Source organism: Saccopteryx bilineata, chromosome 1 (assembly GCF_036850765.1).
Source record: "Saccopteryx bilineata isolate mSacBil1 chromosome 1, mSacBil1_pri_phased_curated, whole genome shotgun sequence".
Lineage (NCBI taxonomy): Eukaryota > Metazoa > Chordata > Mammalia > Chiroptera > Emballonuridae > Saccopteryx > Saccopteryx bilineata.
Window position 1 is genome coordinate 390,267,931 of NC_089490.1, and position 15,014 is coordinate 390,282,944.

A 15,014-nucleotide genomic window follows, 5' to 3' on the forward strand; every position below is an offset into this window, starting at 1 on the left:
ATGAGAGATAGCAGGAACATGACAAAAATTACACATAAAACCCAAACCCTCACCTTTGCTCTGAGGAGGGTTTTGGCTCCTATCCCTTAGGACGTTGATTTCATAGACAGCACCATACTGTTCAAAGAGTTCCCTCAAGTCCTTCTCAGACCAGGTCCTTGGAACCTGGCCCACAAACATCTTGATAGCATCAAGATCTGGTTGGTCCGGGTGGTCCAGGGTGCCGTTCATTTTCTTTGAGCTGCATTAGACAAAATAAAACTACTATTATGTATTCATGTTGGTTTCCAGAGGGAGCTTTCTTTGTTTTCAAGATCTCAGCTCCTTCCTGAGAAAGCAGGGGGAAAAATTTTCCTTCCTTTCACAACTTCCATATAATTTACCAGAGCTTCCTGATCCTCCCTGCACCATGGCCACCCCTTCCCACTAGAATTAGATCTCAAACTAAAGTCACCATTCTGATGAGGACACCCAGGGTTTTAATTAAGAAACTGAGTGTCACTTACTCTTTGTCTAGCATGAGAATTCTCAGAAGAACTTAAGAGGTAAAGGTCCTAAAGCAAATTTTAATAATTTTAAGTATGGTTAACATATATTTTTTGAAAAGTCCATAAAATCAAAAAGGACTATTGATTATGAGTAAAATTCAGGACCCCAATGAATACAATGATAGCTAAAAAGTTTTCTTTGAGAACACATTAAAACAGAAGTACTTGATTTTCAAGGCCTAAGCTAAGGAGACTAGAATGTTGTTCTCTGAATGTGGTTGTCTCCTGTGCTAACCCTGGTGCTCCTGAGTGAGACCCCTGACCAACACAAAGTTTTGTCTCTCAAACTCTAATAAATGTTATATAAACATAAACAATGATGCCGTCATTCTAGGTTTTTATTGTTTCTAAGTTATCCAATTTAATGCTATTTCCCAAGATATTATCAGTTAATTCCCTTACCAACTGCAACCACTCTAACCAATTCCTCCGCCCTATCACACCAAACTTGTAATGCTCATACTTTAACGCCTTCACCACTATGCCTGAGACTGCCAAGAACCTAGGGGGATTCCTGCGTTATACCTATTTCCACCACTCAATTATCCACACCAGTAACAACCTAAATTCCAAAACGCCGGCTTTTTTTTGTTAGTGCTCGCTGCCTAACCGAGAATTATATCATCATATTCAAGTTTTCCATGTTTTAATATCCAGTCTTGAATAAAATGATAATTTTACTGAAGGAAAAACAATAGTTTTCACACCACTATCTTTTGAATAGTATTTGAAGATCCCTGAGAATGATGAAGCTATAAAACCAGCTCAACTGCTGTCTTTTAATTCCTAAATCCCTTATAACTGAACACCCACAAGGGCTATCCTCACACATCACCTTTACTGAACCTACCATTAACCTATTATCAAAAGCTGTTAAGACAATAAGCATACAGACCAACTCTTGTCAAGGAGTCTCTAAAGGTTCCCCATACTCTAGGCCAGGGGTAGTCAACCAGTTTATACCTACCGCCCACTTCTGTATCTCTGCTGGTAGTAAAATTTTCTAACCGCCCACCGGTTCCACAGTAATGTGATTTATAAAGTAGGGAAGGAACTTTACTTTATAAAATTTATAAAGCAGAGTTACAGCAAGTTAAAGCATATAATAATTATTACTTACCAAGTACTTTATGTCGGATTTTCGCTAAGTTTGGCAGAATAAATCTTTATCAAACAACTTACTATAGTTAAATCTTTTTATTTATACTTTGGTTGCTCCGCTACCTCCCACCATGAAAGCTGGAACACCCACGAGTGGGCGGTAGGGACCAGGTTGACTACCACTGCTTTAGTCTAGAGCTCCTTGAACACAGAAATTGTTTTATTTCTCATTCATTCTTGTAGCCACAACTGATAAGAAGTACCTAGTTTAATGTAAGTGCTCAACGTGGGATGGGAGAAACTTCTTGTTCTCAACAATTCTAGCATTTAGGCAATTAACCCTGACAAAAATGGATGCTGAGCATAAAGAGGGCTCACAAATTTAAGAGCAGCTACTTATCTCCTATGATTACTTGATTGTCACAGGATTAATTTACTTGTAAGTAAAGGGTAAAGGGAGCCAGATATTTGGTGATGTAAGTTGATCTGACTTTGGGTAGTAAGCACACAGTACAATTCACAGACCATGTATCACAGAAATCTACATTTGAGGGGGGTAAAATAAAACAAACAAAAAATCTACACTTAAAACCTATCATCTTGTTGACTGGTGTCACCCCAATAAATAAAAAAATAAATTACAACCTGCTCCCCAACAACTTCAATTACCAATTTTAATATTTTATTAAAATGTTGCTAATCTGCCTGACCTGTGGTGGCGCAGTGGATAAAGTGTCGACCTGGAAAGGCTGAGGTCGCCGGTTCAAAACCCTGGGCTTGCCTGGTCAAGGCACATATGGGAGTTGATGCTTCCAGCTCCTCCCCCCTTCTCTCTCTCTTTCTCTCTCTCCTCTCTCTCCCTCTCTGTCTCTCTCCTCTCTAAAAAAAAAAAAAAAAAAAAAAAAGTTGCTAACCATTAATCATATCTCTATTTTAGTGAGGGTTAACATAGAACCCCGTCTGTGCCTGACCAAGCAAGGGCACGGGGGATAGAGCATCGGACCCCAAGGTCGGCAGCTTGAGCCCAAGGTCGCTGGCTCGAGCAAGGGGTCCCTCGGCCTGCTGGAGCCCCTCTGGTCAAGGCACACACGAGAAAGCAATCAATGAACAACTAAGGTGCCGCAACAAAGAAATGATGCTTCTCATTTCTCTCCCTTCCTGTCTGTCAGTCCCTGTCTCTCTCTGTCATTAAAAAAAAAAAAAAAAAAAGAGCCCCACCTGTGCTCAGAATGTATTTTGATGATAAGACGCTGACAGCTATTTTGGGAAAGAGGCAGGGTTTTATTAACCTGTACTACAGTGGAGGCAATTACTTTCAGCTTGTCCCTCTGTCTTTGTGCGCCATTTGTAAATGTTCCACAACATTATTCAGTAGAAAAGCATGACACAGTCACCACATGCAGACTGTGGTTTATCTGAAAGTTCAGTGGAGACTCAGCACTTCACATAAATGCCCTTCCTTTCTCTCTTTACTCTCCACATCCTCTCGAATCTTTAGTCTACCTGCTCCATAAACAACCCCTGCCCAAACACCAATTCATTAGATGAATCCCCAAGAGCAGTGATGCTGAGTGCCCAAGGACCAGGGCCAATCTTCAAATTTAAACTCTTTAGAAACTTTTACAGCAAGTAGACCAAGTAATTTTGTAAATGTTCAATCTAATAATAAAATGACACACAAAATGCGAAACTTACACCTTTTGTTTTCTACACAACTGTTTCTACCGTATTGTCCAAGCTGGGGGGGAAAGGTATGAAGACAGCACATAGCCCTTCACCAGTTTGAGAAGCACACACAGCAAATTATCAGGCTAGGCTCAAGATGCTGTGGATATCACACAACTATAGTTATGCACTGGCTTGTTCCTTCCTCTAAGAAACACTGGCCACTTACATATGCCAGGCACTGCGTTAGATGTAATACCTACATTGAGATTAACAAACCATTTCTGGCCCTGGCAGGTTGGCTCAGTTGGTAGAGTGTTGACAGGCGTGTAGAGTCCCTGGTTTGATTCCCAGTCAGGGCATACAGGAGTAGCAACCATCTGCTTCTCCCCCCAACCCTTTTCCCCTTCTCTCTCTCTCTTCACTTCCCACAGCCATGGCTCAATTGATTCTAGTGTGTTGGCTCCAGGTGCTGAGGATGGTTCCATGGAGGCTCAGCCTCAGGCGCTCGCTAGAAATAGGTCGGTGGTGAGCATGGGTCCCAGATGGGTAGAGCATCAGCCCCAGACGGGGGTTGTCGGGCAGATCCTGGTCAGGGTACATGTGGGAGTCTATCTCCCCTCCTCTCACTTAAAAAACAACAACAAAAGCATTTCTTTGGAACGCATATAGACAGAGTTAGAAATAAAAGTAACAACATCAGCTAGAGACAATATATATATATAAAAAAGAACGAATCACATGCAGACACCTATGTGTATGTACTAAACAATCACAAACTTTCTCATCAACTGTCATTGTGTCTGAAGAGATGAGCAACAATCTCTTTCATCTTCAATCTTCCACATATACATCCTGTTAAAAGTAACCAGGGCATAGTCAACTCGAACGTAATGCCCAATGTGGTGCGCCAAGGGGTCCCATACATCCTTCAGGTGTGGCACTTATTCTACAGATCACTGAATCCATTCTCACCTTTGTGCCTCATCTCCCACTGACAAGAGAGCTCCTTAGGGTCAGTGGTCATGAGTTGTGTTTACCTATTACACGGGCTCAGGAGCCCCTGGACAAGTGTCTATAGTATCCCTGTCATTTCTAAAAGGCCAGTCTGTAGAATTCTCTCCTTTCCTAAATTAAATTTTTTTAGACAGGGGATGGGGGAAGAAAGGAGAGATGAGAAGCATTAACTCATAACTGCAGCATTTTAGTTTTTCACTGATTGCTTCTTGTACATGCCTGACGGGGGGGGGGGGGTGAGCCAGTGACCCTTGCTCAAGCCAGCATCATGGGATCATATCAATGATCCCACACTTAAGCTGGTGACCCCATGTTCAAGCTGGCAACCTCAAGATTTCAAACCTAGGACCTAAGCATCCCAGGTCAACGCTCTATCCACTGCACCACCACCAGTCAGGCCAAATCTATAAAATTCTTTTTTTTAATGTTTATTTTATTGGTTTTATAAGCAGAGGAAGGGAGGGAGAGACAGGAACATTGAGCTGTTCCTGTATGTGCCCTGACCAGGGATTGAACCAGCAACCTCTGTGCTTCGGGACGATGCTCTAACTAACTGAGTTATCTGGCCAGGACAGGTCTGTACAATTCTTAACTTCCATGGAGGTACTGAACTGGGAGTAAGATGAAAGAAAGAGGAAAAGCAGCGTCTGCAGCAGTGAGGGAAGAAGAGAAGTATGAAGGTAGCAAGTGCTTTAGGAGAAAAGCATGGCAGCAACCCATCTCTGTTTATGTTCTCCTTTTGACAGCAGACGCAATAATGAGAACTGGCAAATCATTAAGAACGAGGAACTGAGAAAATCAGCACCAGAGACCATCTTATCTACCTGATTCTTCACAGAACACGCTATAGAAAAACAGAGCAGAGAACCAACTTGGAACAGAAACTGGGAAGGGAAAATAAAGAGCTTTACCGTCAAAGCACGTATCTGTTCAGAATTCCTAAGGTGTCTCTTCTCTTTCTCCTATCTTTTCCCGTCTTGACACTTCCCACCCAGGCTCAGTTCGGGACAGAGCTGCTGTTCTGTGCCACTTCTTTCCCGTCTCCGGGCCCCAGCTGACTGGACCAGCAGGGACAGCAGCGGCAGGGCGGGGGGGGGGGGGGGGGGGGGTCTCCCCTAACCCAACAAGCTGATCCACTGGTTGACCAGAAACATAAGACCATGACCTATGCTTGAAACACAAAAATAGGCCTGACCAATCAAGTCCTTCTACAAATGCACTAAGCAAGACAATAGCCACCAGCCACATGTGGCTATTTAAAAATACAATTTTTAAAATCCAGTTCCTCAGTGCCACTAGCCACATGTGACTAGTGGCTACCACACAGGTGGCAGAGATATAGAACATTTTTATCCTCATAGAAAGCACTACTGCAGCACACTGCTCTAAAGAATCTGAACTTGGTTAACAGGCAGTTAGTGGTGAAGTCAGAAGTGGGTGCAACTAGAGATAGTGTGAGTGACAAGATAAAAGGGCAGTGGCAGGACACAACAGGGGTCATGCTACAATAGAGATGAAGCTCAGGACGTGCTAAGTGAAAGATGCCCATCACAAAAGGCTACGCAGTGTGTGATTCCATTCACATGAAATATCCAGAATAGACAAGTCTACATACAGAGACAGAAAGTAGGCAAGTGGTTGCCTAGAAATGGGGACTGGGGATGGAGGAGAATGAGGAAGGAATGACTGCTAATGGGAACAGGGTTTCTTTTTAGGGTGATGAAAATATTAGACTGGTAATGATTGTACAACTTTGTGGATGTAGTAAAAATCACTGAATTTGTGCAATTTAAAAGGGTAAATTTTATATTAGGTGTGTTACATCTGAATGAGAGACAGAGACAAAGGGAGTGAGGAATCAGAAGGCAGGCTGGAAGGATGGGACAAGGCATATCCGTGCTATAACCAAAGTGGGGAGGCAGTGGCCCAGTCCACACATGTCCCTTAAATACTTACTACCTTCACATCTGTTTAAAAACTATTTCCAAAAACTTTCATGACTCATTTTTTCACTCCTCCTTCTCATCACCTGTTGAGCTCCATTTATTCATTTACAAACAGAAAGATTTCAGCTACTTATCTATCTCTCCAACTCCCAGCAGGCATAAATACTTGTTGGGTCCCCAACTCCAGCCACTGCCCATCCCTACCAAGTCCCTCCAGCTCATATACTATGCTATGGAAACACTGGCACAGAAGAATATCAGAATAAAAAGGACCAGCCACACTAGCCTGAGATACTTACCAGATGTTCTCTAGTGAGAACAAGACAGAATGTGTCTATGCTGGAAGGAAGTCATTTTCATTTAGATAAAGGGAGCTCTTCCTATGTTAGTCAGGGTGTTAGGTACTATAAAAAGCTTTCACTAAAGGTTTTTAAGTCACCACTCAACAACAGAACAGCTAACAATCTGCTTGTGAAGGTTTTCAACCTTCTTCCCTGAGGTATGGAGATAAAGTCTAGAGTGCTTATTTCTGTAATCATCTCTAATTACTTAAAAAAAAAACCCTCACAGAACTTATTGTTCATTCAACTTATTTTCAAAGCTCCTAAAATGTGCCAGCTACTACATACTATCTAAGGGTCTATTAAAGTGGACTGCACAGCCCCTGCCCTGAAGATAGTGGCACTGAACGAGTGGAAGGACACAACTGTAAAATACCCAACAAATGGATAAAAGTTCTGTGACGAGAAGTGGCTAGTACAGTTTTATTTCAGTTGGAGGTGGGGACAGGAGTGCAGGAACTTTAGCCAAGTGGACTAATCAGCTGGGAGCGGTGCTATATAACTTGGCTGGATGAGTGCCTAAGAGGGCCTGACATGTGGTGGTGCGGGGGATCAAGTGCTGACCTGCAGTGCCGAGGTCACCCGTTTGAAACTCCTGGCTTGCCTGGTCAAGGCACATATGACAAGCTCAATGAACAACTTAAGTGAAGCAACTATGAGTTGACACTTCTTGCTCCCCACCCCCTCCTCTCTCTGTAAAATCAATAAATAAAATCTTAAAGAGAGAGCCTAAGAGGTGACGAGCAAATGGTAAGGACTCACAAAGGAGAGAAGACTGAGAGAGCATTAGAAAGCTAGAAAAAGGACTTGAGAAAGTTAGGAAGAGTATAATTTTTTTTTCAAGTATTAGGAAAAAAGAGAAAATATGTATATTAGAAAATCGAGAATAAAAAGACAGGTTGGAAAGAACCTGTGAGGGGCATTCCATGTTATACTGAAATGCTTGGACTTTATTCCAAGATGTATAAATAGGGATTACATTTACCTTTTAAAAGACATCTGGCAATAATCTAGAGGTTGAAATAAAGTGAGGAAATATGAAGATTAGAAGACTCTTGAAAAAACTCTCTCTTAAGATTAGGAACCAGTCTTAGGCAATGCTGAGAAATTCATGAGGGCAGAATCCACTAGAACTTGGAGATGAGGAAGAAGTTACCAATCACTTTAATTCTAGTGCAGACAACATGAGGGATTGTTTTTGTGTGGGGAAGCCTTCAGATGGAGATATATCCAATGAACTGTTTGGAAAATAAAGTCAAAGAGCTCAGGGAACATTTACAGTGAACATGTAAAGATCTGAGAATCAGAAAGCACATCAGTGCCCCCTTAAGCAATGGGAGAGCTAAGAGAAAAGACCTAAGGTACCACCCCTGAAGAACATCCATGTCCTACTGCGGTGCAAGCAAAGTGAGAGGAACCAGCGGAAGCTGAAGAATGGTTAGAGTAGAAGCAAGGGTATGTTGAAAGAGAGAATAGGAACTAGGGCTCAGGTCCCTGGCCTTTCCACAGTTCTTCCACCAATTCTCTGCTGTAAAGAAATTCTGAAATAAGATACATTGCTATATCGCATTCTAAGGCACATCACTTCAGAGAGACAATCCTGATGTTAAGCTTCCTGATAAAGCAGTATGAGTATAAAGGGCTTAGAATCCAAGAGAGATGGCAAGCACACAGCATTCTCAAGACCTTTCTTCTTCCCAAGTCTGTTGTGTGTGTTCAATGTAAGGTGCCTACTTGGGCCTGAGGTCTGCAAAATGAGAATTGATGGTAAACTCTGCTTAATGACACCTGACACCTGGTCTCGGGGGCAAAAATAAAGAGTTTATCATTAAACTTGCATTTCAGGCCCAAGGTTGACACTAACTCTACTCAGGCAAGTTAGTTTGAGCCCACTCAACTGGGTTTCTCATTGGCGATATAGGGTAATAAATAGCCTATGCCCAAATAACCTCAAAAGGCTTAGATAGATGACTAAAACAGATATGAATGCATTCAGAAAAAAGTGATGTAACAGTCTGCTCCCTGATTATCTCTGTTCAGAATGACCTATATTCAGTCCATTAGTTCTCAAACTCTAGTGTGCACGAAAACCACATGGGACCTTGTTAAAATATAGGTTCTCATTCCAGCACTAAGAACATAAAATCTGCATTTTTATGTTCCAGTAACTTTCATACAGTGTTCCACGGTCCAGATTTCATCGGATACTGAATCAGTCCAAATTCTTAAAAGATGAGAAAATGAACTGAGGAAAAAATACTGTATTTAAGGGCTGAATACTAGGCAATGGCAAAGCACAGGCAGTGTTACAATGAAGGATAATGTGAGCCACAAAGTCCTATTTCTAGGGATCATTTATCTGGTAAATGGGAATATTTTTATTATGTAGTAGATGGCATTCATTGTGATCTCCCCTATCTACTGCTAAAATAAAATACAATTTTAGCAGTAAAGAACTCTCATAAAAAAAACATCTAAATTACTATTATTTTGGAAGCTACAGGGAAGGCACAGGATCTATTTCAAATGAAGACGCCAGCTAACTTTGAGGACCCCCAAACTATTCCATCAAGAGCTGTTCAGAATCTGTTATTATTCACATCTGTTACACCCAATCCCAGGGTAGCCCAATTTGAACATGGAGGCCTAATCTCAAAGACTTGCAACTACCACCTGTTCTCTAGGGCTGTGTTTTTCAACGGCCGGATATTTCACACTGGACTGCAAGAGTTAACCACCTGATGTTATATGAAGATTACAGACCCAACTGTCTTAGCCAAATTCACTTATGCTCAGGGTGATTTCTACTTTAGCGATCCCAAAATAATTCTTCTATTTTTACCATTCCCCAAGTGTAGAAAGGTTGAAAGCCACTGATCTGGGGAATATCCTACCATTTAATATTCTTGGCTTTGAATAACTTAAGACTCATTTACTCGAGGTTCCAAGATACTCTGAAGCCTGGTTAAAGTAACTGAAGTCAGGAGTTAGAAATGTGTTCTCTACAAAGCCCAGAATTCAGTTCCCTGAAGCTACAACCCAGGGCCAGGGCAGCATGGTAGTTGTGTACCAGAGCAGTGCTGCTTCTTGAAGAGTACTGAAAGCTGAGGAGGCTTCCTATTCCCATGTTCAAAATTTACTTGGGCAGTCTGATCAGGTGGTGGTGCAGCGGATAGAGCGTTTGGACTGGGATGCGGAGGACCCAAGTTCAAGACCTTGAGGTCACCAGCTTGAGCGCGGGTTCATCTGGTTTGAGCACAAGCTCACCAGCTTGGACCCAAGGTTGCTGGCTCGAGCAATGGGTTACTCGGTCTGCTGTAGCCCCACGGTCAAGGCACATATGAGAAAGCAATCAATGAACAATTAAGGTGTCGCAACGAAAAACTAATGATTGATGCTTCTCATCTCTCTCCATTCCTGTCTGTCCCTATCTATCCCTCTCTCTCTGTAAAAAGAAAAAAAAATTTACTTGGGCAAAATTTTAATCAAGATTGATCCAATTTGGGTTTGAGGGGCATCTGATACCCCCTACCTAAATCATGTCTTGTGTTGCATTTTCAATTAGATGGGGAGGGGGGGATCAAAACCCCGTACTACATTTTACATGTCAATACAGCATTCTGCATACACTACTAAGTACACCCTCTGTGATGAGTCTATCGGTCCCCTCCATGATGAGTCTAAGAATTTTATTATTAAAAATAAATAACTTCCCAAAAGATTATTTGAAATTACATACCCAACCCAAAGCAATAAAATTATAGTTAAAAAAACAAACACACCTTGGAACCTCTCATCTGGGAAAACACTACAACTTGAAGGGGCAGGAGGCAGCACACTTTCAAGTGATATTGCTGGCCATCTATCAATACACCCTTGTGTGCAGAACTTTGAGGAAGTCAGCAGTAATAAGCAGAATCAGACTCTAAAAGAAAATAATAGCATGGACTTTGGCTTCCTCACCCAATTTTTTCTTCTTTTAAGGAAAGGGACCAGTTTCATTAAATAACAAAACAACCCAGTTCCTCTGCTTAAGATAAAAAATTAGACAACAAAAATACTTACACGGGACTGGAATTCAAAGAGCAATGATCCACCATCATTTCTGGAAGGAAATCCAACTTAAACGCAGCCATCACACCTCACTCTCCCCTTCAGAAGCCAATGATATTAACTTGCTGCACTTGTCTGATCCACAAATACACACAGCTTTGGCTTCCTGGGCCCCACAAAAAACACAAAGTGGAAACAGGAGCTCAGGGACGCCAGCAGTAAGTGCCACAGAAACAGGCAGGACTGGGGCAGGGAAAGGGAGAACTCGATTAAAAGGGGGATGTGACCATGTGAAGGGAGGCTCAGCCCCGCACACAATGGAAGTGCTGATGCACCAGGCTTGTTTTGTGTGATTTTCCCTGGCGAAGCAGTCCTAAGTGCACTGTCAGATAAACAGTGTCAGATCCATGAAGATAGCAGTGGCTAACAGAGCAGAAACACAAACTTGTTTCACATCTTCCTAACTCCTCTCCCTGCGACTCAAGTAAGTTTGGGGGACACCCAAAGCCTGGAACTACCTGAAGAAGAAGAGGGGGAGCTCATCTTAGTGGTCTGAAATGTTTTTGGAAAGAACTGGGTTGTTAGCCTCGGTCTGAACTTAGTGTCCATGTTCATTCCAAAGACAGGAATGAACACAAGTGTTTGGGTCCAAACTAACCTCAGAATAGTCGCATAAGGAGGACCACCAGTTCAGACCATCAGAAACAGGCCAAAGCCAGCTGGTTGGAGAACTGGTCCAGAAACCTACTGCTCACATATACCTCCTACACTGGCTGGCCTCGCTTTCCTGATGACACTGACAGCAAAGTGTGCTTCCTCACCAGAGAGGGAAGGGCTTTAAAAACTGCAGCTTCAGTGACATTCATTAGGTGGCACAAGGCAGAACTTCTTTACTGACTCTGAATCTTCATTTGCCAGAAAAGTTAAAAAGTTTAAATGAAAATGGAATTGTAATATTCTGTCTTTTGACAGAGTATTAGGAAATAATGGCTTTTCAGTTGTTTTGACCTTTCTACTAATGGGGGGGTGGGAAATACGGGGCCTGCTAGGGACAAACTCTCAAACATGTAAGGAAGAACAGAGAAATGCAGACTAAGCCTCTTCATTCTCTGTCCTCCTTTAAACTTGTTGAAACCAGGAGCAATGAATGCACACATAAAAATTCTATTGTGGGTGAGCAGCAGAGATGGATATACTTAGCAGTCAAGGCAGATGTGGTGCTCCCGTTCTCAATTTAGCTCCACATCCCTCCAAACAACAAATGGTGACATTTCAATATTTAGGCGATGACTCTAAAACGGTATCTCAGAAGCCTCCCAAATTTCACAGGCCTTCTTTCCATTTTTATCATTAGGGTTGTTTTACCTCAAAGAGTTCATTTCACTAAAGCTCAGTAACAACACAGGGAACTTTGAAAAAAAGTTATGTTCATCCTGTAAAGAGGTAACGAATGAATTCCTAAATGATTATAGTTACTTTTTAAAAAATACTGAAAGGCAGCATGTCATGGTTTAGGCCTAAATGTTCTAGTCTGTGTGTAACAATGGCTGACACCTGTCCTGCACTTGACAGAGGAAGACTGAACCTGTCTTCCGTCCAATATGCAGATATAACCATCCAAACTTGAAAACTGTAGTAGCAGGTCACTACTTTCCTATTCAAACGGCTGGCTCATCTGATTCACTGCTGCACAGGCAGGCATGGCAGAAGCTCTCCTCCATCCTATTAAAGGAGGAAGCAAAGACAAGCTACGAGTGAGAGGAGAGTGTGCAACTGGCACACAACACACTTCTCACCTAGCCCCGACTGCCAGGGAGGCCCGGGACGGTAACCCAAGCAGGGACTGGTTCAGTTACTGTTAGGTTTGTCCCAGTTTCTCCTGTGTACACTGGAGCTGATTGCATGCCTCCTCCTACAGAAAGCTATCTGGATCAAGGAGTAAACTTGTGAGATTAGTTAACCAACTTAGATTTTTTTTAGTTCAAGGATTCCTTTAAAAAGAAATCAATAAATTTTAAAGAATCCCACCGGTTACTGTTATGCTTTTATTTTTCAGTAAAAACACATGGCTTTTAATTACATCTCTATTTCAATCGGAATCACCCCTGTAACGGTACTCAAATGGGGAGACTTCATTGAGCAGCCTGGAATTCTCAGTGCTTTAAAGGATATACACTCTTTACAGTCATTGTTACCAAGCCAAATGTTGGGAAGCACTGATTCAGAGTAATGTTTTAAAATCCACTTTGAGATATACAAAGCAACACTGCTTTAAAATTCTACAAGATGGAAATGTTATTACATGAAGGAGAATGCTTCTCTTTGGGCAGGTCACAAGTTATCTCGTTATACTTAAATTCAACATGCTTGTGGGGGGGGAAGCACAAAAATTAATCACAAGTCACTCAATTTTAGAAAAGGGTTACAAAGTTAAAATGACAAAAAGCAATTATAGGAATACAAAATGCAAGTGTTAAAATATAAAAATAGAATTAAAAGTTATTCACAAAAAAATGCCCATAAGTTGTTTGTAATTTCTAAATCAGAAACACATTCCAGGCTTTTCCCAAAAAGGAAGCATTAGAAATGAGTTGGCAGAAAGAGTAATAACCAAGGGCCCACTACAAAAGAAGGCCTTAGCTTTCCCTCAGTCCTTTCGTCACCATTCATGGCGATGAGACCACCTGTCCTCTCACCATCACGAATTACATTCACGGGTTCCTCTTCCTTCTTTGCTTATCTGTCTGTTTTCTTTGCTTTGAATATTCTCTACTTCTTTTATAAGGGCAATAATCCAAAGCCTGGTTATGTGGAGGTAGGAGCAATCAGTCTGCTGTAACATTAAGAACCCAAATCATTAAAAATGATGGGTAGATAAAGGGAAACCTTAAAAGAGTAGCACACCCTGCATTTAAAACTGAATTATCACACAGAAATGCTAGATACCACAGCCTTTGTTCTGTCAAGAGTGAAAGAGCAAATAAAAGCATGGTTGAACACACAAATACAGGTGGCATGTGCAAATGTCAGGCTGTCTTGATGTAACCAGGGAGTTCAATGACAGGTGAAAGGATTTTATACTTCCATCCTGATCATCTAAATGTGTTTTAAAGGGAAAAATGTAGTCTTGTTAGATGAGCTTAGAGGAAATTAGAGCCTACTACTAAATCATAAAAGAGAATCTAGACCATTAAAATCATCATCAGGGTATAAAAATCTAGGGAAGTCATAATCTTAAAACAGTTAAGTAAAATGGATACCTCACCCCCTATCCAGCTTCTGGAAGTTAAATGATAAAGGAGTAGAAAAGAAGGAATAGATACAACTTGAAAATAACCAACCAGAATAACTTAACTTTGCTTAAAACCTTTATGGACTTGAATTTCACTTTATAATTTGAGTCCTTCCAGTATAATTAGTGGGTCTCCTACAGCTCCCGATCCAGTACTCTGCATATGCAGAAGCATACTGACCTAAGGTGGTCATGATCTCCACAGCATCTCACTCTGGAGGAGCTTTTTTTTTTTTTTTTTTTGCAAAAACGGGACAGTGAAGCATAATTCAAAATAAACCAGAAAACTTCATGAGTTTCCAGTAAGAGTCTCTACAATAAAAAAAATCTTAACTTGGGGGGAAGGGGAGTTTTAAAGTAAAAACTAAAAAGAAATATTGTAAATAATTTTCTATTTCAAATCTAAAATCACTATAAGACAAAGAGTACTAAGTTTAGTGACTGCTGTATGCAAGTTGGTTTGCCTGTAAAATTACCACATACGGTGTATTGAGAGGACATGACAAGGTGAAAGGGAGGGAAAGAACTAGCTTTTTTGAAATCTAGATTTCCCATTTCCTCTCCCATTCTTAATCACCACTGCCTCCGCCCCCTATCAGTGTCTGGAAGAAAGACCTCTTTGCTTAGCGTCTTCCTTGGAATGTCTGGGACTAACCCTAACCTAATCTATTGTCCTAACTGTGACCACCCTTCAAATCAGCTCATATTTTCAGATACCAAACTAGTTCTGGAACTTAAGTATAATACTTTATTTAAGCTTCAGTGTGATTTTAAAAAGTCAGTATATTGAACAAATTCTGGTCCCAGGAGGGTAACATTATCTGTGTGAAATCCAGTAAGCTGTGTCCTCATCCTTGTTCTAGTTTACTTGGGGGTCTTCTAGTTATGAAGTGGAATGAGAAAGTTAGCCGGGTAGTTGGTGTGGAGTACTGCTCCCGACACACACACACACACACACACACACACACACACACACACACACACACACACTCTCTCTCTCTCTCACACTCTCTCTCTCTCACACACACACACACTCTCACACACACACAAT

General features: G+C 41.5%; 1 protein-coding gene across 8 annotated transcripts in view; it reads right to left on the reverse strand.

The window, feature by feature from the left end:
• The window catches only part of CELF1 (CUGBP Elav-like family member 1), a 92,811-nt gene that overhangs the window by 20,202 nt on the left and 57,595 nt on the right, over positions 1-15,014 (reverse strand). For 5 of the 8 annotated variants that reach the window (XM_066251512.1, XM_066251513.1, XM_066251508.1 and 2 more), the window contains one exon: positions 54-241. In XM_066251512.1, coding sequence (XP_066107609.1) covers positions 54-231 — 178 coding nt within the window. In that variant the 5' untranslated portion in view covers positions 232-241. Of the gene's footprint in view, positions 1-53; positions 242-10,683; positions 10,838-15,014 lie in introns of all 8 variants that reach the window. The other 3 variants (XM_066251510.1, XM_066251511.1, XM_066251509.1) reach the window with 1 other exon arrangement.